At 42.2% G+C, this 26,669-nt stretch overlaps 1 protein-coding gene across 1 annotated transcript in view; it reads right to left on the reverse strand.

Annotated features, from left to right (window-relative positions):
• Positions 1-3,802: 3,802 nt before the first annotated feature.
• The window catches only part of LOC117346238 (vomeronasal type-2 receptor 26-like), a 32,312-nt gene continuing 9,445 nt past the window's right edge, over positions 3,803-26,669 (reverse strand). The window contains exons 3-7 of the mRNA XM_033915643.1: positions 19,918-20,706; positions 18,837-18,839; positions 10,881-11,108; positions 6,213-6,339; positions 3,803-4,704 (exon numbers count right to left, since the gene is read on the reverse strand). Coding sequence (XP_033771534.1) covers positions 3,803-4,704; positions 6,213-6,339; positions 10,881-11,108; positions 18,837-18,839; positions 19,918-20,706 — 2,049 coding nt within the window. The remainder of the gene's footprint in view (positions 4,705-6,212; positions 6,340-10,880; positions 11,109-18,836; positions 18,840-19,917; positions 20,707-26,669) is intronic.

Raw genomic sequence — 26,669 nt, forward strand, 5'->3', positions numbered from 1 at the left:
TTTGCATTCACGCTTCATCTCGGCTTCCATTTCCTCATCGATATCTCTGGTTTGCCCGGGTGGGCGATAAAGTTGGCCCATCTTTATTTCAGGCCCTTTCCTTCCCGGTATTTTAACCCATAGAGATTCCGGCTTGCTTTCCGTCTGTGCTGTGTCCATTTGTGTGGATTGTATGCCTTCTTTTATGTATAGGGCTATTCCACCTCCTTTTTGTCCTGTTCTGTCCTGGCGATAGAGCTTGTATCCCGGTAGTGCTGTATCCCATTTGCTTTCCTCATTCCACCATGTTTCAGAGATTCCAATGATGTCGATGTCTTCTGCATTGGCCAAGGCTTCTAGTTCCCCCATTTTGTTTCTTAGGCTCCTTGCATTAGCATATATGCACTTTAGATCCTGGTATTTTGCTGTCCTCCTTTCCTTTCCCTGTGCTACGGTCCATATTTTCTTCTCTTTTGCTGCAGACATTGTAACCATTTCTTCTGGGTTAGTCGACTCTTGCAGTTTGTCCCTTGTTCCTTCCCAGCCATTTTTCCCCTCGGTATCTTCACAGGATACCGTCTTCCGAATCGTCGACCCTTTGTCAACTGTCGGCTTTCCCCTTCTTCTTAGTTTAAAGCCTGTTCTATTCCTCTCTTGACGTTGTTTGCTAAGAGTCTAGTTCCTGCTGCGCTCAGGTGCAGTCCATATTTCCTGTAGAGCTTGCTCTTGCCCCAGAACGCCGTCCAGTTCCTCACGAAGTGGAATCCTTCTTCCTCAAACCATCTCCTCATCCACGTATTTATTGATTGTAGTTCCTCCTGCCTTTTCACATCTGCCCTCGGTACTGGTAGGATCTCTGAGAACACTATCTTCTGGGCCCTCATCTTCAGCTTCCTTCCCAGAATCTTGAATTGTTCTAACAGCGTGCTTCTTTTGTAGTCTCTCCTGCTGACATCGTTCGTCCCGATGTGGATCACTACAGCGGTCTCTTCTGTCTCTGCCCCTTCCAGGATCATTCCAATTTTGTCCACGATGTCCTTGGTTCTTGCTCCCGGAAGGCAGGTCACCAGTCGGTCCTCTCTCCCTCCTTGAGGTAATCTTCTTCTTGCTCTCCCTTGCATGTTGGTATCCGTGTAGCTTCTTCTTTCATCTGAAGTTCGTTCTCTTCCACCTTCGTCCTGTATGCCTCTTCAATGAATCTCTCGAGTTCCCTGACTTCCTCCTCAATGTGTCTCTCCGTGGTGTGAAATCCTTCTAGCTCCTGAATCTTGTCCTCTAGTCGCTTGACCTCCTTCTTCAAGCTTTTCAGTTCCTGACACCGACTGCATACATATGACTGTCTCCCCGAGGGGAGATAGTCATACATATGACAGTCTGTGCAGAACACTGGAAAGCTCATCTTCTGGCTTCCTTCTACTTCCATTGTTGTTCCTTCTTTAAGATATCAGTTGAGATTACTTGTGACTTGTGTCCACTTTGTGTCCTTTCTCCCTATCTTCTGTTGGTGTCCTCCCTGACTCTCTTTTTGTGCTGGTGCCCTCTCTTTCTTTCTCTAACTGCCTCTGGTGTCCTCTCGCTCACTGCCTGTTGGTGGTGTCCTCTCTGTCTCTTCTCTCTCTGTGTTGGTACTCTGTGCTGGTGTCTCTCTCTCTCTCTCTACTTGCTGCTGGGGTCCTCTCTCTCTCTACCAGCCGCTGGTGTCCTCTCTCTCACTCTCTCCCTCTGCCTGCTTGTTATACTTGTGTGAACGGCTTGGCCCTTTGTGTCTGTCTCTTTCTTACCTTCTGTGATTTCCTTCTGTACTTGTCGCTTCTTTACCCTTCTGTCTTACTCCGTTGCCTTGTCCCTTCTCAAAGGCCCTTCGCAAAGGCGCTCTCGCTAAGGCGAGCACCTTTGCCGCTTGCCTTTGCCGCGCACCGAACGGCTGCGCGCCGTTGGCTCCGCCCCCCTTTCAGGGGGGAGTCCGACGCTGCCTCTGACGCGGTGGGGGTGGGCGAAGCGTACTCTCACCGCTTCCCCGAGTCCTGTGCTTCTTCCTGCCTCCTTCCCCTGTGCAGAACTCTGTGTCTCCAACTCTCCCTCTCTCAGTCAGGCTACCAGAGCACGCTGCCTTCTTCTCCTTTGCTCTGGCAACCCGATTCAGCACCCTACCTAAAGAAGGATATAACCCTACTAGAGAGGGTGAATAGACGAGCCACAAAACTAATAGAAGGTATGAAGAATTTGAGTTACAAAGAACGCCTCGAAAAACTGGGATTGTTTACCCTCCAGAAGAGAAGGCTGCGAGGGGATATGATAGAGACTTTTAAAATACTAAAAGGTTTCGACAAAATGGAGCAAGAATCTTCGTTATTCACATTGTCAACAGTGACTCGAACAAGAGGTCATGGACTAAAACTTAGGGGAGGTAGACTCAGGACTAATATCCGGAAGTTCTGCTTCACACAGCGAGTGGTGGACGCCTGGAATGCTCTCCCAGAGGAGGTTGTGACAGAAACCACCATTCTGGGATTCAAGGGCAAGTTGGATGCACATCTTCATGCAAATCACATTGAGGGACACGGGTGAACAAGGTGTCCATTAGAGAACACCTAGCTTGGCCTCTGCGTGTGCGGGTCGCCGGACTAGATGGACCTAGGGTCTGATCTGGTGAAGGCATTTCTTATGTTCTTATAATTTGCATCGTCAGATTAGAAAATGGGCAGTCAAGGGGGAAAAACACGCGGTGAGCTGTTTTGTGCATCGGGATGTTAAAAAGCGATCTTCACTAAAGCTGTGAAAGCAGGTTTAGTGGTAATAATTAACTTTAGTACATCAAGCCCTAAGTGACCATCCAGTCTGTAATACCCAAACAAATGCATTCTCTGTTAATGCTAATTTAGGCTGAACAACTGTAACATATGAATAGCACTATAACCAGTATTCACCTAGTTTTCTATATCTTCTTTTTGTTCAGTTATTAAGAAAGAAAGAAAAGCAGGAAAAGACAGACTGGCATTTCTAATCCCTCAGCAATAGTCTCACTAAATGCTGACCTTTTTTGAAATCACAGTCTAGGATAACCCCCTTCTCCCTACGGTTACTGACAGAGAGTTTGTGCAACCAAAAATCTCATGCTCTCCATTACAGATACTTTTATCCCTCAACTCTCCTTCCCCGGTGCCTTCCAACTTACTGTCAGTCATTTAGAGTAACCTAAATTATCCAGCATACTATAGGGTTTACAGTGATACATATCAATCCATTGAGTTCACCACTTTTCCAGACAACCATCACTCCCCCATCTGCTCAGGTAATAGACTAACCAGTCTCAATAATCCCTTTGGGAATCTCACTCAGAATCTCTTCCACACATTCCCTATCAGTGCAAGGAGCTTCAGCACACATTTTAATGCAAGTGCAGAAAATAACTTGTACTGATGCAGTAAACTAATGAGATGGGTTTGTGTTTCTTCCTGTCATTACTGTTAACAGATTTTAATTTATATGTTAACAGTTAACACAGCTTTATAAGTAGCCATCAAGAGTTGCTACTGTTTTTCCATTGATTTAATAAATGAAAAAAGACCCTGAAAAGCACTGCCATGTATAAGGTTGATCCAATAATACATTATCACTCATAACTTTGTTACTGACAATTACATTTACTGAAATTTTATGTTCATATTATATATACAATCTTATTTTAACTATAAGAAAAATGCATGTGAAATGTAGCCTAAATATGACCAATGATGCAGTTTTTCGCAAGGTACAGATCATTCACATTGCTTATGCCAAACAAATGATAAGAACAACAAATTAATCCTTTATACAAATTTATTCATCTAATTTTTCTATTTAGGTGTTTTCTGATGTTCTTTTCAGGCCTCAGTAGAATAATGTAGCATTTAGGGAAGAAGATACAACCCAGAAGTCCAGCACTGGAGGCCAGAATAGCAAATATCTCCACTGCTACCATGTTCTTGCCCTTGGTGCTCAAGTATGTTGGGATGAAGGAGATCCAGACACTACAGAAGACCAGCATGCTGAAGGTGATGTACTTGGCCTCATTGAAACTGTCAGGTAGATTTCTTGCTAAGAAAGCTACGATGAAGCTGATACCAGCCAGAAATCCCAGGTAACCCAGAACACAATAAAATGCAACTATTGACCCTTCATTACATTCAATTAGTATGGTTCCAGTTTCTGATCTCATATTAAGATATGGGAATGGAGGAGCAATTAACAACCAGGTGAGACAGAAAATAACCTGAAGAAGAGAACAGAAAAGAACTATAGAGTTTGAGACCTTGGAACCCATCCATTTCCAGAGCTTGCTTCCAGGTTTGGTGGCTTGGAAAACTGTGACCACAGTGATGGTTTTTGCCAATATGGAGGAGAGTGAAATAGAAAAAGTGATCCCAAAGACAATCTTTTGGAGAATGCAAGTCACCTTTTTAGGATGGCCAATGAATATGAAAGAACAGAGGAAGGAGAACATGAGGGAAATAAGGAGAAGGTAACTGAGGTGTCGGTTGTTAGCTTTCACTATAGGAGTGTCTCGGTAGTTAATAAAGATTCCCAGAATGAAAGTAGTGATGAGAAAGAAGAAAATGATGATGAAAGTCAAAGTTATCCCCAAAGGTTCTTTATAGGACAGGAAAATTATTACTTTCGGGATGCAGGCATCTCTCATTTGATTGGGCCATTGGTCCTCTGGGCATCTTATACAGGTGTCCATATCTGAGAATGAAACATATTATCATAGTATCTTACAAAGTAAATCTGTTCAGTACATACATGATTGCCTATATATATAATTTTATTTTTTTTTAAATTTATAAGCTCCTACCTAAATATGGTTAATAGGAATTAAATGGGTGTTGGAAAATTTGCCAAGCAGCTTAGTAAAAGGGTGCCTTCATCTCATAGGAACCTCTTCTACCTAGTGCTAAATATTGGATCGAGTACTATATTTATCTAAATGGTATGGTAGCTATGTTAGCCCACTTTTAAATGATTGGTTGACCAGAGAATTGGATAGAGGGAGTTCCACACAGACATCTAATAAATAAACGGAGTGCCCTCGGGTTGGGCCCCAAAGTAATAGGCTGGGTCAAGAACTGATTTAGTGGAAGATGACAGAGGTCTGTGGTTAATGGAGATCACTCTAAGGAAAGGGATGTTACCAGTGGGATACTCTGAGGAAAGGGATGTTATCAGGTTCTGTTCTTGGATCTGTTATTTTTAACATTTTTATAAGCAATATTGTTGAAGGGCTGTCAGGTAAGATTTTCTTCTTTGCGGATAATACCAAAATCTGCAATAGAGCAGACACCCTGGATGGTGTAAATAGTATGAAGGGCCAAACCTTGAAATCCCCAAAATTGCTGTATCCATGATCACTAGGAGACATAAGATAGTGGTGGTTTACAGTTCCCTTCTGAGAGGTATAGGTCTGAAATTTGGCAGCTAAAATTTAATGCTAAGAAATGCAAGGTCATGCATGTGGGCTGCAAAAACCTAAGGGAACGGTACAGTTTAGAGGGTGAAGAACTTATGTGCACGACAGAAGAGTGGGAATTGGGTGTGATTGTATGTGATGATCTTAAGGTGGCCAAACAGGTTGAAAAGGTGATGGCAAAAGCTAAATGGATGCTAGGGTACAGAGGAAGAGGTATGGCCAGTAGGAAAAAGGAGGCATTGATGCCCCCTGTATAAGACTTTGGTGAGACCTCATTTAGAATATTGTGCATAATTCTGGAGAACACACTTTCAAAAATATATAAAAAGGATAGAGTGTTCTAAAATGGTGTGTGGTCTTTGTCATAAGTCATATGGGAACAGACTTAAAGATCTCAATCTGTATACTTTGGAGGAAAGGCGGAAGAGGGGAGATATGATAGAGATGTTTAAATATCTACATGATATAAATATGCATGAGTCAAGTCTCTTTCATTTGAAAGGAAGCTCTGGAATGAGAGAGCACAAGATGAAGTTAAGAGGTGATAGGCTCAGGAGTAATCTAAGGAAATATTTTTTACAGAAAGGGTGGTAGATATGTAGAACAGTCTCCCAGAAGAGGTGGAGGAGACTGAGACTGTGTCTAAATTTAAGAAAGCATAGGATAGGCATATGAGATCTCTTAAAGAAAGGAAGAGGTAATGGTTACTGCAGATGGGCAAACTAGATGGGCCATTTGGCCAACTGAAAGCTATTATTATTATTATTATTATAATCTTATCACTTACCAGTTTGGTTGGAGATTTCTCCTTCTGAACAGGGTATACAGTCATAACAGCAGATGGGCTTTCCTTCCTTGGTTAATTTCCTGAACCCAGGAGGGCAATTTGGGTTACATCCAGACAGTGGAGGTGCCTGAAGATTTAGAAAAAAAATCTAAAAAAGTTAAGAAAATACTAGGGGCCTCTTTAATGAAGCCGTTTAGCGTGGGCCGCTGTGGTAACGGTCCCGAAGCCCATAGAGATTTAAAGGGCTTCGGGGCTGTTGCCACGCAGCTTTGTAAAAGAGGGGTAGGTGATGACTTTTCAGATGCAGTATCATTTTCCTCCAAAACATTTCATTACATTGCATGAATATTTATGGATTGCTAATATGCCCATAGTCTGAGAACCAACCATATATTAATTTCCATTTGCATTTGTTTTCTTCAAGCCTATCTCATCTTTCATCCATGAACACAGAACAGCAATAATTGTTAAGCATTTCATCCTTCATCAGCTTCCACATGTTAATGCTCTTCACCTCTGAACCCCACAATGCCATTTTGGCACTTCCTCCTATCACTTACATATCTTTAAAAAAAATTTCTTTCCATTTTTTCTTCAAGTTTCAAGTTTTATTAAAATTTGATAAAACGCTGATCATACATTCTAAGGGCTCCTTTTACAAAGGTGCGCTTGCGTTTTTAGCGCACTCACAGGATTAGCGCACGCTAGCCAAAAAATTACTGCCCGCTTAAAAGGAGGCGGTAGCGGCTAGTGCATGTAGCATTAGAGCGCGCCTTTGTAAAAGGATCCCTAAGTGTTTGACAGTTAAAAAATTATAAAGGGAGACAATTAACAAACATTGGTGACATGACAGTACTTACATGGAAACAACGGGATGATAGGGAGAAATACAATTTTAAAGAAAAGAGACCAATTACGGTTAAAACAAGAGGGAAAAGAGAGAGATCATATAAGTGATAAAAATAAAAAAGAAAAATTTGGCATGGAAGGACCCTGAAATCATTTAGCAATCATAAGTGTCTTTAAATAAAAAGCTTTTAAGACCACCCTTAAATTTATCAAGATTTTTCAATCCTTATGGCTAAACTCCAAGATTCAAATTGGTGAGTCTAAGATTTTCTGGAAGCATTGGATGCAGGCAGGTATATGTACGCTAGATGATGTTGTATTAAATGGAAAAATGCTTGATTTTTCATGACTGCAACAATCATTTGGCATAGCAAAGTCTCAAGTTTATAAATGGTTGAAGTTGAAGCAAACCATTCAGAAGGGGTTCACTGATTGGCAAAATCTAAAAAATCAGAATAGCGTGCCGGTCCTATGCTTCCAGATGGATTTTCTAGGGCATCAGGCTATATGAATAAGATATTTGGAGCATTGAGATTAAGCAACAGATTTTTGCTACTCAATGGCCAAAAATTTGGACTTGGAGGATGAGATGTACAGCGTCAGCATCTATGATACAAACTTGGTTTTTCTTGTTCCACAGAAGTTTTTGGACCCTTGTTCGGTTGCATAATTTGGATAGTTCTAAGTCAAATAAATACTGGCACTATCATTTGGGCATAGGGTCACTGGATCATCTATTATTCTATTGTTCCTTGACTTACCTTCTGAAGACTGATTTGGGGCATATTAATTTGATTTTAGAAACTGTATTTCTGTTATCTTATGAAACAATAATTTGTGGAACATTATTATCCCCTAAGCCACTAATAGATAGACATAAAAACAGACTTTTGGGATTATAACTGGGATAGCCATCCAAATGGTCACAAAAAACTAGAAAAACATTGATCGCTTGAATTTTAGTTTCTGGTGGCACTCATAATGTCTTTGTTATAGGATGGAAAAAATGATAAATGATCAACAGGGTAATACTAAGGTATTTAAACTAATATGGGGTCCCTTGACTAATTTTATTAATAACTAGTTTTTTAGCCTGTTACATTAACGAGTGCTAGAATAGATGTGTAGACAGGCTTTCTTTTCTTTTCTTTCTCTCCCCCCTGTCCAGCGGCACCCCTTCCCTGCTCCCCCTGTCCAGCAGTAGCCCTTTTCCCTTGCTTTTACCTCCCCCCTGTCCAGTATTACCCTTTCCCTGCTCCCCCTGTCCAGCAGTAGCCCTTCTCCCTTGCTTTTACCTCCCCCCTATCCAGTAGTACCCTTTCCCTGCTCCCCCTGTCCAGCAGTAGCTCTTCTCAATTGCTTTTATCCCCCCACCATCCAGTGGTACCCTTTCCCTGCTCCTCCTGTCCAGCAGTGGCCCTTCTCCCTTGCTTTTACCTCCACCTATCCAGTAGTACGCTTTCCCTGCTCACCCTGTCCAGCAGTAGCCCTTCTCCATTGCTTTTATCTCCCCCCTGTCCAGTAGTACCCTTTCCCTACTCCCCCTGTCCAGCAGTAGCCCTTCTCCCTTGCTTTTACCTCCCCCCCTCCAGTAGTACCCTTTCTCTGCTCCCCCTGTACAGCAGTAGCCCTTCTCCATTGCTTTTATCCCCCCCTGTCCAGTAGTACCCTTTGCCTGGTCCCCCTGTCCAGCAGTAGCCCTTTTCCCTTCCTTTTACCTAACCATATTCAAGATCCCATTTCCCTTTTACCTTATCTATTTCCATCTGGCGCTGGTGGGATTTGGGCTCCAGGGGAGCTGACTCTTTTGCATTGGTTGCCGACACACTCTGGCGCGGGTCCTCTGCTGGGCCGCAGGGAGCTGGTTTGCCCACACTGCATCTGTGGAGTTTGGTGTCCGGGCCACAAGAGGAGTAGGTTGTGTCTGGGAGCTGACAGGATAGTGCCGTGGCTCCCTTAGTCCCTTGCCGCCCCCCCCTTTCCGCGGTCCTGTTGACACATTTAAGTTTCCTAGGTCGGATGTTATTTTTGGGTCTGAGGGTGCCGGGTGGCTTCTCTCACGATCGCGCCTGTGTCAGAAGCCTTCTCTGACGCAGGAGTGGCTCATGGGAGGAGCCGTCGTGGTGTCTTTTGAGTTGAAAAAAATCTTCAGGCTGTAGGGCATTATTTCCAGACTGCGTGAAGTGGAAAGCAGGCAGGTCACTGGCACAGCTAGGCACGCATGCGCACTCCTACCTGCAAGAGACCTACAGCTCATGGAAAATGGGAGCATGCAGGTAAGAGTGCGCATGCGCGGCTTAAGGTTTTATTATATTAGATAATTGAATGAGTTATTAATATATTTCTGGTTATAACCTTTACATCCAAGGGGTGGGGGAGAGGGGGCTGGGGTTATTTAGGATTTTTACAGAAGCTAGATTGGGAAAGGTTAATGAAAGAATATATAGATCTTCCTGTTTAGTCATTAGAGGGGGACAGGGGAGGGGCAAAAGTGATTGTTCATGTTTTCTGAAAGATGAATGTGCTTTTTCTTGATTCATTATATGTACATCTAATTGGCACTGTTGTTGATGTGGAAAATCAATAAAGATTTATAAAAAAATATATATATATATTTTTCTCAGGCCTTAAATATATTGGTACCGAATTCCATATTGTAGGAGCTATTGTAGCGAATGAAGTTGCCCTGCGTGTACTGATAATTTTTAAGGATGGGAGATAAAGAAGGTGCCGAGAGGCAGATCGTAGAGTTTTGGAGGATCCTGAGGCATAAGGAACTTATGAATAAAAGAAGGTTCCTTGGAGTCCATTGTTTTAAAGGAGATTAAGGCAATTTTATAAGTAATGCGATGATGGATTGGCAACCAGTGTGCACTTTTTAGCAAAGGAGTGATGTGGTCAAGTTTTTTCTTGTTAGTTCCATTTACATCTTCCCTTTTCTAGCTCATTGTAGCATTTCCACATATTTTTGCCGGTCTTCCTCTTTCTGTGAGGTCTTATAATGTATGAAGGCTAACCTTTTTCCTTTTATCTTTTCAGTTGATACATTTGAGAACCAAAGTGGCCTTCTTTCCCTGATCTCAAAAGTGGCAGCAGTAAGCTGAGATGGATCGATTAAGACCTTGAGAATATGCACTCTGGCCCTCTCTACTATAGTAGTGAGCCCAATCTGTATATGTACATTTGGAATACACCCTGCTAAATTCTACTATAGAGATCATTAGTGTTACTCTGTGAACCAATGATACACATTTCCTATCTATGATAAGTAATATTACACCACCAAATACTCATTGTTTTTGCAAGCTCAGATTCCAAAAATCCCAGAGCTTCCACTTCACCTTTATATTTACAACCTCCTTGAAAATACTTGCTTTTAAGAAATCCAATTGGGGTTTATCTTCTCTAGCCCCACACTTGGTTTTAGGGAGTCTGTGATAAAAGAGATAGTTGACTACAAGCACACAAAATTCTGGGATTGAGCAAAATCTAGTAAGTTGGCAACTTTCAAAGTCATTTGTGGTCATGGTTACACCAATTTCAGTAGTCAGTAAGAATTCAAAGAATGGCACTGGGGCTTCAGGGATGATCCTCAATGCCCCTGTGGTGTCTACAAAACAGTGAGCACATCATCAATGCATCTTCACTCACATGTCTGCCTGATGGTCTTGAATCACCACCTCTCTTGCTGGGAGCAGTACAGTTGGTGGACTCCTGCTCAGCTTAGAAGAACAGAGGATCATCTTAGGTATTCTTACTTGTTTTATAATAATGTGCAAGATATGTACATGGTTCTTTGGTTTCTATCTTATATCTCACCTGACTGAACAAGTCTTTCCACACACTTGCTTTCTCATTGATGGTAAAGTCTTTCCCTGGTGGAGCATAAGGTTTATAACTTCCAACAATTTCAATACTCCTTGTCCCATCGGGCAGTTTAATCATATTTATAACATCATATCCAATGGCAAGATCACCATTCTCATTAAAAAAGATTTCTTCATCCAGAACATTCTTAAAGTGAAGGTTCTTCAGATACCGATGAAGCTATTGGGAAAGCAAAACATTTTTATTTAAAAAATTAACATTGGCATTCACACTGCTTTCGATGCTCATAACAAATAGCAGCCTTCTAAAATAAAAACTCAATCAATTTCTTGTGTGGATAAATAAATTCTGGCTGCAGCTTTATTTAACAAACAATATATAAATAAATAAATATATATAAATAAATAGTTCAATCCCTAGTCCTAAGTCTAATGGACTATTGCAATATCCTCTACCTTCCATGTCCCACATACCTAATAAAACAACTACAGACCGTCCAGAACACTGCCCTTATACTGATCTATTCCCTTGGAAAATTTGACCACATCACCAACGCCTTCCTAGATTCACACTGGCTTCCAATACAAGCCCGCATCCAATTCAAATTATATTGCATATTATTCAAAACATTAAACGGAACGGCACCCTCCCACCTAAACAACCGCCTAAATAGGAACCTCTCTTCCAGACAGAGGAGAACCCAGTCCTATTTCTCCTACCCCCCTTTAAAAGGAACTAAACGCAAAAAGATGTACGACAACTTACTTGCAACACATGCAGCTAAATTGGACCCCTCCATCACCAACCTACTGACAGCTTCAACTGACCTCAAAGCTTTTCGAAAAGAAATCAAAACCATACTATTCAAGAAATTCATCCTAATTTCCTAACCCCCTCTCTTTTACCCTCTCTCCCCCTCTTAGTATCCTCCCTTTAAAACTTGATTTAGACCTAACGCCTTTAATTGTATTCCTCTTCCTGAAAACGTCCAGCTATCGTTTTGATGTATTAGGCCCAACGTCTTTAATTGTATTCCTCTTCCTGGAAATGACCAGTTATCTTTTTGATGTAATCCGCTTAGAACTGCAAGGTACAAGCGGAATAGAAGTCATTAATGTAATGTAATATAATGTAATGTAATAACATTACCATGAATTAATAAATTAACTTTCCCAAAGTGGTTTTCATAAACCCCAGACCCATGACAGCTAATCGGTAATGACCTAGCTGACAGCCCCCATAATTCATACTGTGTTTTCTCTTACACTACAGATGGCACTACAGGTCTCCCCCTTGAGACCTGTAGTGCCATCTGGCATCACCAATATCTGTGATGGTATCACACACAAGTAGCTGCCCTCCATCAATCACTGTATAAATCCACAAAACATAGTATTGACCGCCTGGAAGAAACCAATTTCCGCCACAGCAGTGATAGTGTAAGCTTGTCACTGCTCTCCTCTCCCAATTTTTTTTACTTGTTATGCTTTTGCTGCGGCCAGTAGACTTCCCATAAAGAGATTCTAATAGATCCTGAATATAACTCAAAAAGATATCCAAACCAATATCCAATAAATGGACACTGTCCAGATGATAAAGCCCAGGACAATCCACCTTAAGCAACTCATGATGCAAAACCAAACCACCCAAAGAACTCACAATGACCTCTACATTCACTCTCTTATGCAAACGTTCCACACCCTTACTACTCTGCACCCCTGCCAAACCAGTCTAGGAATAATTCTAGACCACACCAAATGAGTGATAGGCATACAGCAAGAATCATAAATCCTTCTGCATGTGGCAAATCAGATCAATCCATTTTACAGTACACAAATCATTCCCACCCAAATGCAATAAAATTCAGGATACGAGTAGTGTTGAGCATCGAATAACACTGGCATCAATTGCTCCCACAGCATCCCATGAAGTCACAGCCATCAAATCTCAAATCCCAAAGCTGACAGGTCCAAGTTGGACCTCCATCGGGACTCTGCTGCATGCTTCTTGTCCCAATATATATAGGAATGCCCACAAAGTCATATGCAGCAGTCAACAGGCAGTGCAAAATTCCCTGAAACTAAATAAAACAAAATTAATCAAACATCACAAATATAACTCAAATATGCATTAGACTTCCAGCACCCTATGTGGTAGATTAATTCAGGAGACCCACCCCTATCTGCAGCAAAAGAAGCAGCCCCAATCCTAAAAGAATGAGTACCAAATAAAGAAGGATCAAAACCTACCCCACTAATCACTTTCTTCAGCATAGCTGCACATTAGAAATGGGTAAGGGGACCCCATCCTCATGTACCAACCAGAAGGGTGCCATTGCATATAAGAATGAACCAGGGAAACTAGACAGCAAGACAAAGTCAGAGTCATACGCAAGTGGAGTCACAGCCCCTTTCCAAGCTGTTAAGTTTTGGAGCACAAATACATAAATACAAATCTCTAGAGCCCCCCAAAAACATCAGACAATAATAAACCTGTTCCTTCCAATGATGTCTTAGCAGGTGCCACTAATTCACTCACCCACAATGCTCCAAAGAAATCCACCACAAAAGCAACTTGAAACAGACACACTTCAAAAGAAGAAAAACAAACATGCTTCAACACAACCAATAATTGCTCCAAAAGCCCAGGTGAAATGGGTAGATGTACCAAACGTGACTACGAAGCAACCTCAACCCACACATAACCCAACATCAGCTTCAGGATCAAAAAGGAAGCTGTCGGGTCACTCCAACCACCCAACTTAAAAACAAACGAGACTGCAGCCAAGGCTTGATGCACCACCCCAACTGATCAACTCTGCATATGAGAAAATAAAATAAAATGTAGCACACACAACTTATCCACTGCACATGCTGGTCCTGTCCCAAACCCCTGCAGAAATGTCTGAAATTGGTATCAACCCATAGTATACCCCTGCCAAGTACCCGTAGCCAAAGAATTCCTCAACAATTTTTCAAAGATGACTGGACATGCTTTCAAAAATCCTCTGGCAGAGCTGTTGGGGCCTGGTCCACTTGTGAAGCCAATGCTCAAAAACATACCCACTGAAAATGAGAAAGAGCATTAGAAAGGTCATTACAAACCCCAGGCACATATCACCCCCAACAATAAATTAAACTAAAGGCAGGACAAAACTATCAAATGCAAAAGCTCCAACAGAGGGCAATGGGCAGATTGCTTAGTAATAGCCTCCACCACTACAACATTATCAGAATACAAAATAACTCTCCTATTCTGTAGCTGCCCACCCCACAATATCAGAGCCACCCAAAATGGAAATAGCTCAAGGAATGCTACGTTGGCACAACCCTTAGCCCACCATCACTCAGGCCAGAGCTGAGCACACCATGCTCCCTGACAAAAAGATACCAAAACCATGATTGCCAGCTACATCAGTAAACAACAGCAAGTCTGAGGCAGACACTGCTGGCTTCTGCCACACACAAGTCCCATTAAAATTTGATTTTAAAAAGTCTGCCACAAATGAAGATCCTCCTTTAACCAAATATGAGGATACTTCTTCCTGATCCCTTAGTTAACAGAGCCAGACAGGAAAAAAAAACATTCCCATCACAATCATCCTAGAAGCAAAATTAAAGTGACCCAGTAAAACATACAAGGTTAACTACTCTTCTGAAGCATTCATGCAAGCTTGACCTGCAATGCTAGTACCCTATCCCTGGGTAACTGGGATTCCATCTGACCAGAATCCAGGTCAATACCCCAGAATCCAAAGAGCATGAGCCCTCAGACTTCTCTGCATCCAACAAATGCCCAATTCCTATATGACACTCTGAAAGACACCCACTAGGTGTTCATACTGACCAGACAAGGCAGCACCTGTAAATAAAAATTGTCCCAGTAATGGACCCTGGAATCATACCCAGTACACTTTTGTACCACACAATGCAAAAATGTGGCAAATGCCTCAAAATAGTCACAGGACACGAAGCAGCCCAAAGGCATACATATATCAAAATAAAATTTCTCCTCAAAATGAAAACCCAACAAATAAAAAAACTTAGAATGAATGAGAAGCAAATTGAAAGCAGACTCAATATCAACCTTGGCCATCAAGGCTTCTCACCTAAGGGAACACAGCATGTCATTAGCAGAATCAAAAGAAACATATTGAACATAAGAATAGCCTTACTGGCTCAGACCAATGCTCCCATCAAGCACAGTAGCCTGTTCTCATGGTGGCCAATCCAGGTCACTAGTACCTGGTCAAAACCCAATGCAGGTCAAGCAGTGGCTTCCCCCAAGTCTTTCTCAATAACAGACTATGGATTTTTTCTCCAGAAACTTATCCAAACCTTTATTAAAACTAACTATGCTATCTGCTCTTACCATTTCCTCTGGCAATGTGTTCCAGAGTTTAACTATTCTCTGAGTGAAAAAATATTTCCTCCTATTGGTCTTAAAAGTACAGTGGTACCTTGGATTACGAGCATAACCCGTTCCAGGAGCATGCTCGTAATCCAAAATGCTCGTTTATCAAAGCGAGTTTCCCCATAGGAAATAATGGAAACTCACTTTGATATGTTCCCCCCCCCCCGAGGCCAGGGCGCTACTCCCCCCCTGTTCGCAAAGTCCCCCCCCCGCGTGATCTGGCACCCCCCGCCCGACCAACTTTAACTCACCCCCCCCGTCTGGCACCGGCATGAGAACCGCTCCCCCCCGCTCGCAAAGGGCCCCCCCCCCGCTTAAATTGGCACCCCCACGAGAACAGGAACCCCCCGCCCGACCAACTTTAACTCACCCCCCCTTTGGCACCGGCACGCAGCCCACAAGTGCCGGTGCCACTTATAGATCTTCTTCCCAGTCTCTGCCGGCTTTGACCATGCATCTGCGCATGCTCAAGCCCTTCTAATTCTCCCTCTCGCCAGTCTCAGCGAGAGGGAGAATTAGAAGGGCTTGAGCATGCGCAGATGCATGCTCAAAGCCGGCAGAGACTGGGAAGAAGATCTACAAGCGGCACCGGCACTTGTGGGCTGCGTGCCGGTGCCAAAGGGGGGGTGAGTTAAAGTTGGTCGGGCGGGGGGCTCCTGTTCTCGCGGGGGGATGCCGATTTGAGCAGAAGGTGGCCCTTTGTGAGCGGTGGGGGAGCGATGCCGGTTATTGGGGGGTGCTCGCAAATCGAGTCAACACTCGGTTTGCGAGACACATTTTGCGAGAATGTTTTGCTCGTCTTGCAAAACACTCGCAAACCGGGTTACTCGCAAACCGAGGTTAGACTGTATTTCCATGTAACTTCATCGAGTGTCCCCTAGTCTTTGTAATTTCTGATGGGGCAAAAAATTGATCCACTTTTACCCATTCTACTCCATTCAGAATTTTATAGACTTCAATCATATCTCCCCTCAGCCATCTCTTTTCCAAGCTGAAGATCCCTAACCATTTTATTTTTTCCTCATATGAGAGGAGTTCCATACCCTTTTCCATCTTGGTCGCTATTCTTTGAACCTTTTCTAGCGGCACTACATCTTTCTTGAGATAAAAAGACCAGAATTTAATGCAATACTCCAAATGAGGTTGAACCATTGAGCGATACAGTGGCATTATGACATTTTTAGTTTTATTAACCATCCCTTTTTGAATAATTCCCAGCATCCTGTTTGCTTTATTGACCACCGCCACACATTGGTTGGAAGGTTTTATTGTATTATCTACAATGATACCAAGATCCTTTTCTTGGGCGCTAACCCCCAAGGTGGACCGGTAACTGTGATTTAGGTTATTCTTCCCAATGTGCATCATTTTGCATTTGTCCACATTAAATTTCATCTGCCACTTGGACACCCACTCTTCCAATTTCCTAAGGTCCACCTGCAATTTTTCACAATCAGCATGTGTTTTAATAACTTTGAACAGTTTAGTGTCATCTGCAAATTTAATCACCTCACTCGTTCCAATTTCCAGATCATTTATAAACAAGTTAAATAGACTACTCCACTGTTTATTCTCCTCCATTTGAGAAAAATGACCATTTAACCCTACCCTCTGTTTTCTATCTGATAACCAATTCCATATCCACAACTGAACTTTGCCACCTATCCCATGACTCTAATTTTCTCAGGAACCTTTCATGAGGAACTTTATCAAAAGCTTTCTAAAAAATCTAGATACACTATATCAACTGACTCACCTTTATCCATATGCCTGATGGGCCGCCGCGTGAGCGGACCGCTGGGCTGGATGGACCTCTGGTCTGCCCCGGCGGAGGCGACTACTTATGTACTTATGTACTTATGTACCTTCAAAGAAGTCAAGCAAATTTGTGAGGCAAGATCTCTCTTGGTTGAACCCATGCTCACTTTGTCTCATTAAATCATGTTTGTCTATGTGTTCCACAATTTTATAATCATTTCTACCATTTTGCCCAGCCCCGAAGTCAGGCTTACCGGTCTGTAATTTCCCACATCTCCCCTGGAGCCCTTTTTAAAAATCTGAATAATATTGACCACCCTCCAAACTTCAGGTACTACAGATGATTTTAGTGACAGGTTACAGATCACTAACAGCAGGTCAGCAATTTCATGATTGAGTTCTTTTAGTACCCTGGGATGTATACCATCTGGACTAGGCAATTTATCACCTTTTAACTTGTTGATTTGGCTCAGTACATCTTCCAGATTCACCGAGATTTCTTTCAATTCCTCCGCATCATCACCCTTGAAAACCATTTCCGGTTCAAGTAGATCTCTTACATATTCTTCCGTAAAGACTGAATAATTAGGATAAATAAAGGAATTAACACTTTGATCCAAAGGCTAGTACATTGGCTATACTTGTGTATGAAGTGATAGCCGGGGAATTCACAATGTCCAGAGTTGAACAGGAAGCAAGATGCCCCAAACAATGATCCTTACTGACCACCCTGCCAATTAACGGACCCACCTTGCCCCACTCCACCCCATCCAGGACTCCCTCCAAACTGAGATACAGAACCTCCCAAGGAAACCCTCCCCAGTGACCCATGGGCCAAAAAAAAAAAAATTTTAAATTGAATCAGGTTGGGCAGACTGGATGGAACATTCGGGTCTTTATCTGCCGTCATCTACTATGTTACTATGTTACTATGTTACACAAAAAAACTTGAGGATGTCCCGTAGTCATGTTGGACAACCACAAATCTACATCATAATACCTCACCTCAAATTTGTCCTGAGCCAAACTACACTGGTAATGCTCATCATAATTTAGCCAGGCCCAACCTCCATATGTTCTTCATTTGAATCCTTTTTCCATTCTTTAAATGGTGTTTTTTGGGCTCTAATAGCCTCTTTCACTTCACCTTTTAGCCATGCCAGCTCTCATTTCTTCTTCTTTCCACCTTTCTTAATACATGGAATACATCTGGCCTGAGCTTCCATGATGGTATTTTTAAATATCGTCCATGCCTGGTTTAAAGTCCTAACCTTTTAGCTTCTTTTTAACCATTACCCTCATTTTATTATAGTCACTCTTTTGAAAATTAAATTCCTCTACAGTAGATTTCTTTTGCGATGTCATCCAAGAAAAGCAATTAGGGAACTGCACAAAAGCTTTCAAAAAAATTCAGTACCAGAGCCCAATTGCCGCTGGAGTACTGCTCAATACAAATTATCAGTGCTATACATCAGGCAGTACTCCCATCTTAGCTGCATAGGCCCCGATATCATGTCTCTCCTCTCAAACCTGGAAGGCTGCACGACTCATGTAGGTTACCGTATGAACAGGGATTCGGTTCAGTGTGTCATCATCTGAAAGGCAAAATCTCAGATGCCATTAAGGATCCACAGCACAAGGGAAGAAAAGCAGTATTTCCCTCAATTAGTCAATCTCTCGGCGCATCCTGTGCCAGTGCACCATGCACTCAAATAATCGGGCCTCCCCACTTTCATCAGCTACTACCAGGCTCATCCGCCAAGATGCCCCAATTACCATCTGAAAGTCAAGAACACAAAAAAAATGAAAAGCAAATAATGTGTCAGAAATTGGAACAGTTAGATTTCCATCAGTCGATGATCAATAAACACTAACTGGGAGGGGAGAGATATCAACTCAGGTGGCCATCTCCATCAGCACACTGGCTCTACCCCCTTTTGCCTAGTCAATTTCTGTGCAAAACCTAAAATGTTTTAATTGGCTTAAATGGTGTGATAATGGAAAACACCCTTAAAAGCCCCTGCTTGACTGGAGAGTATGTGGAGGCTGAGTCCTGTACTTTTTGGAGGGAGCTGTGGAACTGGTTAATTTTCTATTTATCCACTATTGCATCTAAATATAACTTTCTTCCTTAGGACCCCTGAAGAAGATGATAGAGTTGAAACACTACTGTGTGACTCATTAAACCTGGCGTCACAAACATCTACTCTGCGGTATTTCTCTTCTTTGGTTTCCTGCTTCCATTATCTTACTGTGGATTGGTTGGCAGTTGTTTTTGTTTGATGAGAGAAGAAGCTCAACTCCAGGGTGATTGATTGGCAGTTAGTGGATGGAGCTTCTGCCAGACAGAAGTCACCAATTCAGAGGCGGCAAGGAGCAGAGGTACAGCAGCAAGAGAGGTGGGGGCAGCAGAGATTGATCAGAAGCAGGAGGAAAGAGGATGGTATCTGGCACAGAGGCAGACTTTGAAAAGGGCTGGTTTCCCTTGAAATGAGTTGGGGGAAATGAGATATTTAAAAATCTGCATGTCTAATTGAAGAAGATCTATCGTATTAACATAAGATAGTTTAATGCAAAATTTTGTCAAAAGGTAATACTATTCATATGCTTGTGATTTTTCCACTTTGACTCATTCAGGGACAGGAGTTAAACTCCAAGTGGAATAGCAAAGCAAACATTAGTTTATAAAACACCCCAATAAAAACACTCTGAAAGTTATGCAATGCATTCTATCCCTGTGATTTTTACATATCTATTCATTCCATTTGTGTCTTTCAATCTGGTACACAACTCTGAGGGTGTAATCATAAGCCAGCACCTCTTTCTGAAAGTAACTTCATCCATCAAAGGATATTACCTTCCATGGTAAAAAGTTCAAATTGGTCTCACTTTCTGCTATCCTCAGGGTGGTATTTCCAGAACTAGAAGTCATCATATCATGCAATGCATATGCCAGGGTGTACACAGCGTTGTATACATTATAACTGTCCCCATAGTTTATGATGTCACAGTGTATGAGGTAGCCAGATGTTTCATTGTTGATGCAAGATCTTTGGATGCTCTTGGGACACTGGTCATTACATAGTTCCTTCCACCACATCTCTATGAATGAATCATTTGGAAACACAACAGGATTCACCTCATGAACAAATCTGTGGAAGCTTGGAATATTCTTCTTTGCCACAGTGAAAACCAAGATGTTTTTCCTATCACTATAATCTGAAGGTAAGAAAAATTCTGTTTCAACTGTGATGATCCAGACCTTACCAAGTATTTCACCAATATTTGTAATCATTATAAAATATGTGTACTGTCTGTTACAGTACAAAATAATCACTTTAGCTGAAGATGTAATGATGTTTGTATAAACATTGTTCATATTTTGAAGCATGGGTGAACTGGAGTGTCTGAATGTTTCCATAAATTCAATGCAACCTCCACTCTGCTCAATCCCTTCTCTCAGGATCTGCACAGCCCTCATGCTGTTTTCATCACTGCATGCAAGGATACCAACCCAGGTCCAGCCAAAATGCTTCAGTAACCTAACAATCCCAGCACAGAGGTGCAGCTCACTGGGGACCGTGCGGTAGAAATAAGGAAACTTAACAGGATCACTCATGACAAGATTCCCAGAGATGTAACTGATCTGTTGAAAATAAAAAGATTGAAATCATCGCTATTTTTAACATAACATGAAATATTTATGGAATGGAGGAGAAACGGGATTTGGATGACTGAGCCACCTGATATGCAGTAGCAGAAGAGCTGGATTCAGCATTCAGGGAGAAATGGCAGAGTAAAAAGGGGCAGAGGACAGAAAATATTTGAGTTTTATTTATTTTTATTTTTCATTCATTTTTATTTTATATTGCATCATTTCTTTCCCTTAAAGTCAATCAAAGACATGATATAATGAAACAGAAGGATAATACCCACCCCCCTGTTTTCCCCAAGTGAACTCTTTTGCTGTTCCTGCTGCTGAAATTCTGAAATAAGATTCCCACCCTAGAACCTTCATGAAGCCCCTCAAACCCCACAGATCCTCCATTTATTTACTTCTTTGTAAGGCTGGAATAATCCATCCTGCAAGCTCTGCCTTAACCTTACAAGCAAATGAGGCAGATCTTGCTGGGAAGGGGCTGGGACAGGGACACAGATAAAATTCATGGAGCATGGGGGTGGGAAAATTGCATTCCTATGGGGATGGAGATACATTTGTCCCTACTCTACAACTCCGTCACTCTGCCCCTTTTGCTCTCCATATAGTGCTATCCCCCTCATGTAGTGTCCACCCTTGTACCATTCCCTCAGGTTTTTGTATCCCAAATGCATAACATTGTATTCTTTAACATTACATTACATTACATTACAGATTTCTATTCCGCATTGAATCTTAACTGCCAAATTTCACATTGTTGCTCAAGCTTCACGAGGTGCTTCCTCACGCTATTCACAGCATCATGTGCGTCTACTTTATTACAGATTTTGGTACCATCCACAAAGATTGAAAATCTTCCCTGAAACTCTTCAGCAATGCCACTTACAAAAGTGATAAAAAGGACAGGACCAAGAACCATACCTTGAAGTATACCACTGGTCACATCCCTTTCCTCAGAGCGATCTCCATTGACCACTACCTTCTGCTGCCTTTCTCTCAACCAGTTTCTGAGCCAGTCCATCACATTGGGACCTATGTTGAGGAACTCCATTTATTTATTAGATGCCTGTGTTGTACATTGTCATAGCCTTTGCTAAAACCAAATACATCATATCTACTGCTTTCCCTCTGTTCAATTCAATGATAAAAGGTATGGATAAAAGACTGGGGCTCTTCTCCCTGGAGAAGCGGAGACTCAGAGGAGACATGATAGAGACATACTAGATCATGAAAGGCATAGAGAAGGTGGAGAGGGACAGATTCTTCAGCCTATTGGAACCACAAGAACAAGGGGGCACTCAGAGAAATTGAAAGGGGACAGGTTCAGAACCAATGCTAGGAAGTTTTTTTCACTCAGAGGGTGGTGGACACCTGGAATGTGCTCCAGAGGATGTGATAGGTCAGAGTACATTATGAGGTTTCAAGGAGGGATTGGATAAATTCCTGAAGGACTCGGGGATTGAGGGATACAGATAGGGATAGAGATAGGACTAAGAAGGTTAATAGATAGAAGGGAAAAGGGGAATGAAGGGTTTCAGACAGAAATCACTTAACAGGTCATGGACCTGATGGGCCACCACGGGAGCGGGCTGTTGGGCGCGATGGACCTTTGGTCTGACCCAGCGAAGGCAACTTCGTATGTTCTTATGTTCTTAATTCTGTGATCACCCATCAAATAAATTTATCAGATTTGTCTGGCAACACCTGCTTCTAGTGAATTCATGTTTCCTTGAATCCTATAACCATATTGTTTCTTATTGAAATTGGTCAGTATACTGTTGTATGTTGTAAAAACAAGATTATTGAACAAAAAAAAAAACTTCTTGCATTTGATGAATCTCACTTAAATCTTTATCAAGTTTGTCAAACTGGGATTTTAAAGATTCTATTTAAACTTTCATTTCTTCTTGCTTTTTTTTTTTTTGTTCTTTCCTCCAGACATTTAGGGCTCCTTTTATGAAGCCGCGTTAGCGGTTTTATCGCACGCACCTTTTTAGTGCGTGCTAACCCCTGCGCTAGCCTAAAAACTACCGCCTGCTCAAGAGGCGGTAGCGGCTAGCACGGCCGGTAAATTAGCACACGCTGTTAGGCACGTTAAACCACTAACGCGGCTTCGTAAAAGGAGCCCTTAAGTTAGGGACATAAAGATTTCCCCAGATATGCAACTAAATTCCTTAATGAATCAAGGGTTAATTCAGGAGGTTTAATCAAGGAAAATGGCAATTGTAAAGTTATACATGTCCTTTTACTAAGACGTGCTAGCCATTTTAGCGCATGATAAACAGCACGCGCTAAACATCAACGCATCCATTATAGTCTATGGATGCATTAGCGTTTAGCATGCACTAATATTGTTAGTAAAAGGAACCCCATAGTCTGTTCACCCAGCTGGGATTCCTCCTGATTACCTCCAATGGAGTCCAACTCTCTCTCGGATTGTAATCAGATTCTACAAATGAAAACGTCCTCCAGTCTGGGAAAATCCGAAACCACAGATGACTTAACTCGAGCCCTCATGTCAGGAACTGACACCAACTTCAGTGGTGCCCTGGTCCTGTTGCAGGGAACTAGCGTTCGTCAGCTGGGGAAGGCACTCTATTGTTGGGGCCCCGTGTAGTGTCCAGCCCAGGGAGATCTGACAGGCCTCCACTCTCCAGTGATGCCACATCTCCAGTGAGCCTCTCTGACATCGTCTGCACATGCAGCCTCAGAAAGCTCTAGCACAGGTTTGGGGCACTGTGAGGTGCCAGCGTTATTCCTTCCTTGTCATTTTGGCATAGGAAATGACCATCCTGGAGCTCCAGGTCGGCATGAAACAGGAAGCATTGAGAGAAGACCATCCAGGCATCAGGTGAGATCAGCCATCTTGGATGCCCTCCATTTACAAAAAAATGGCTAAGCCAGATTTGCCACTCTACTCTGTTTAAAAAGAGTTTCCATTAATTTACTTAATGCAAAAGTTAGGCTTACAGGTCTATAGATCCCTATTTCTCCCTTCAACCTTTTGGGAGAGGAACTATATCTGCCCTTCTCCAGTCCTCCAGTACCACTCCTGACTTTAGAGAAGCATTGAAAGGTCATCCAGTGGATCCTCCAGATCTTCCCTAAGTTCCTTCAGTGCCCTTGGATATATGTCATCCTGCCCCATCACTTTGTCCATGTGAATAACATGAGGAAGGACCAGGAAAGTATGAAGAATGTCCTGAAATTTGGCAGCTAAGATTTAATACATTTGGGCTGCAGAAACCTAAGGTAGGAGCATGACTTTGGTGTGATAGTATGTGATGATTTAAGGAGGGGTCAAACAGGTTGAAAAGGCAACAGCTAGAAGGATGATAGGGTGCATAGGGACATGTATAGAAAGTAGGAAAAAGGAGATATTGATGCCCCTGCTTAAGACTCTAGAAGACCTAATTTAGAATATTGTATACAATTCTGAAGATTACACTTACAAAAAAATATAAACAAGATGAAGTTTGTCTGAATTCAAGTAAGTGTGGGACAGGCTTGTGGGATCTCTTAAGGAGAGAAGGATATATTAAATGCTGTGGACAGCAGAATGGATAGGCCATTTGATTTTTATCTGCCTTCCCTGCTGCTAATGCGATAAGAACATAAGAATAGCCTTACTGGGTCAAACCAATGTTCCATCAAGCCCAGTAGCCCATTCTCATGGTAGCCAATCTAGGTCTCTAGTACCTGGCCACAACCCAAGGAGTAGCAACATTCCATGTTACCAATACAGGGCAAGCAGTGGTTTCCCCTATATCTTTCTCAATAACAAACTGAGGAAACTGAAAGTTGCATCAAAGGGGGCAGAGTGAAGATAGATTGGGGACTGGGTAAGAGGAAGATATGCTGAACTATGCAGGTGAAAGGCAGAGCAGAAAAGCAGTTCTGGCTAAGAAATCCATGTGGGTGGAGATAATTCCGTCTCTTGCCCCCTCTACCTCCCTATGTCCATGGGGGGTCCCTAGGAGAGTAAGTCCTCACCTCTGATTAAGGCTGAACCTGCATAACATTTAGGTTAATTAAGTTACACCAGCCCCAGAGCAAGAACTTGTATAACTTACAATAATTGAGAGCCCCACTATGTCCCACCTATGCTTCTCCTCTATGTGTCTCCCTTGCAAATATGCATTATTTCAATTATGCAGGTTTTACAGAATAATACTTAGGCACTATTCTAGTATATACATGGGTCAGTACACAGATATATTCATCTCAGTGCTAATAATCTAATGATTTATGCATACAATGGATATGTACAGGTTAGTGTCTAGTTTATAGAACTGATGTTCTAAGGTTCTTGGGTATGGAAATAAAGCTGGTCTGTTTGTCATGGCACAAAATGTATAATTTCTCTTTAAATTTTGAGTTGATATAGTCTATTTCAGTGTTTCTCAACTTCTTAAAGCCAAATACCTCCTAAGTCTAATAAATATCAACCAAGTATCCCCATCCAAGCTCTGCCCCAGACCCATCCAAGCTCTGCCCCTGACCCCATCCCATAATAATAGTACTAATTGTGATAAAATTTATTCCATCCATGTTTCATACACTGTACATAGAAAATAATCTTAATACATAATGACAATCACAAAATTTAAAAAAAAAAAAAAACATAAAGCACTGTACATGGAGAAAATGTTAATTTTCAGGTTTTTTTTCAAAGAGGTCAAGGCAGATGACTTTAAAATATCCAAAGGCACCTCAGTAACAACTACAGAAAAATAGACAAATATAGTGCAAAATATAGGCAATAGATATAAATTCTCAAAACTGACACATTTCAATCAATAAATTGAAAATAAAATTGTTTTCCTACCTTTGCTGTCTGGTAATTTCACGAATCTCTGTTTGCACTTTGTTCTGGCTGTGCATCCAATATTTCTTTCTTTCTGCTTCCTAGATACTTCCTCTCCTCCAGACCTCTTTCCATTCCCCAACCAATATCCCTCTCTGTCCCTCCATGAGTCCAACTTTTATTCCTATATCTTCCACCCCAATTGTCAACATGTCTCCTTCTCTCTCTCACTGTCCTTCTCTCATTCCCTCCCTTGCTGCAAAGGGAGTGGGGAAAAAGAGAGAGATCCAGAGTGCACCTCTCCCACTCTCTCTACTGCCACAACAAACATTTCTTCCTCCTTTCCACCAGTCCAACATCTTTCTCTCTGCTTTCTGCATGCTTCCTCTTCTCTTGACCTTATTCCTTTCCCCAACCAATATCTTTCTCTCTCCATGAGTCCAACTTTTTTTCTCGCTCCTCCACCCCTATTGGCAACAAGTATCCCTCTCTCTCTCACTGTTCATCTGTCTTGAGAGATCCAGGCATTTCTCCTACCTCCTCTACTGTCACATCTAACATTTTTCCCACTCTCATGCCCCAGATCATGTGCAGCATTTTTCACTACTGCCCACCAGCCCCATGCACATTTTATCACCACTCTCCAGCACAATGCCACATGTTTTTCTCCATCATTGTCCAACATTCCTCCCCCTTACAATCCCCTTCAATCTGTCCCTCTGTTCCCTCTCCACCACCATATCCAACATTACTCCCTTTCATCCTTCTCTCCCAATGTATTTCTTTCCTCTCTATGTGACCTTTTTTCCTCTTTCATCCTTTTCTCATGTGCCATCATCTTTCCCTCTCCCTCACACACTCATACTCAACAATTCTCACTTTCTATTCCCTCCCTCCTATGTCCCAAGTTAGTGCCCCCTTCCTCTTTCCCTGTGTCCCATGTTCATTCTCCCTCCCTTCACTCTGTGTCAAGTTTGTGACCCCCCTCCCTGCATGTAAGTAGCTGCACATAAGTAGCCGCCTGTCCATAGAAACCACCATTGCCATAGGGGATCCTGACTTCCTGCCCACCCCCTTCTTCCTCCCTCCCTGCCTGCCCACCCATCCCCTCTGAAGCTGACTCAGTTCTTGTTTGATCCACACT

This window comes from Geotrypetes seraphini, chromosome 12 (assembly GCF_902459505.1).
Source record: "Geotrypetes seraphini chromosome 12, aGeoSer1.1, whole genome shotgun sequence".
Taxonomy (NCBI): domain Eukaryota; kingdom Metazoa; phylum Chordata; class Amphibia; order Gymnophiona; family Dermophiidae; genus Geotrypetes; species Geotrypetes seraphini.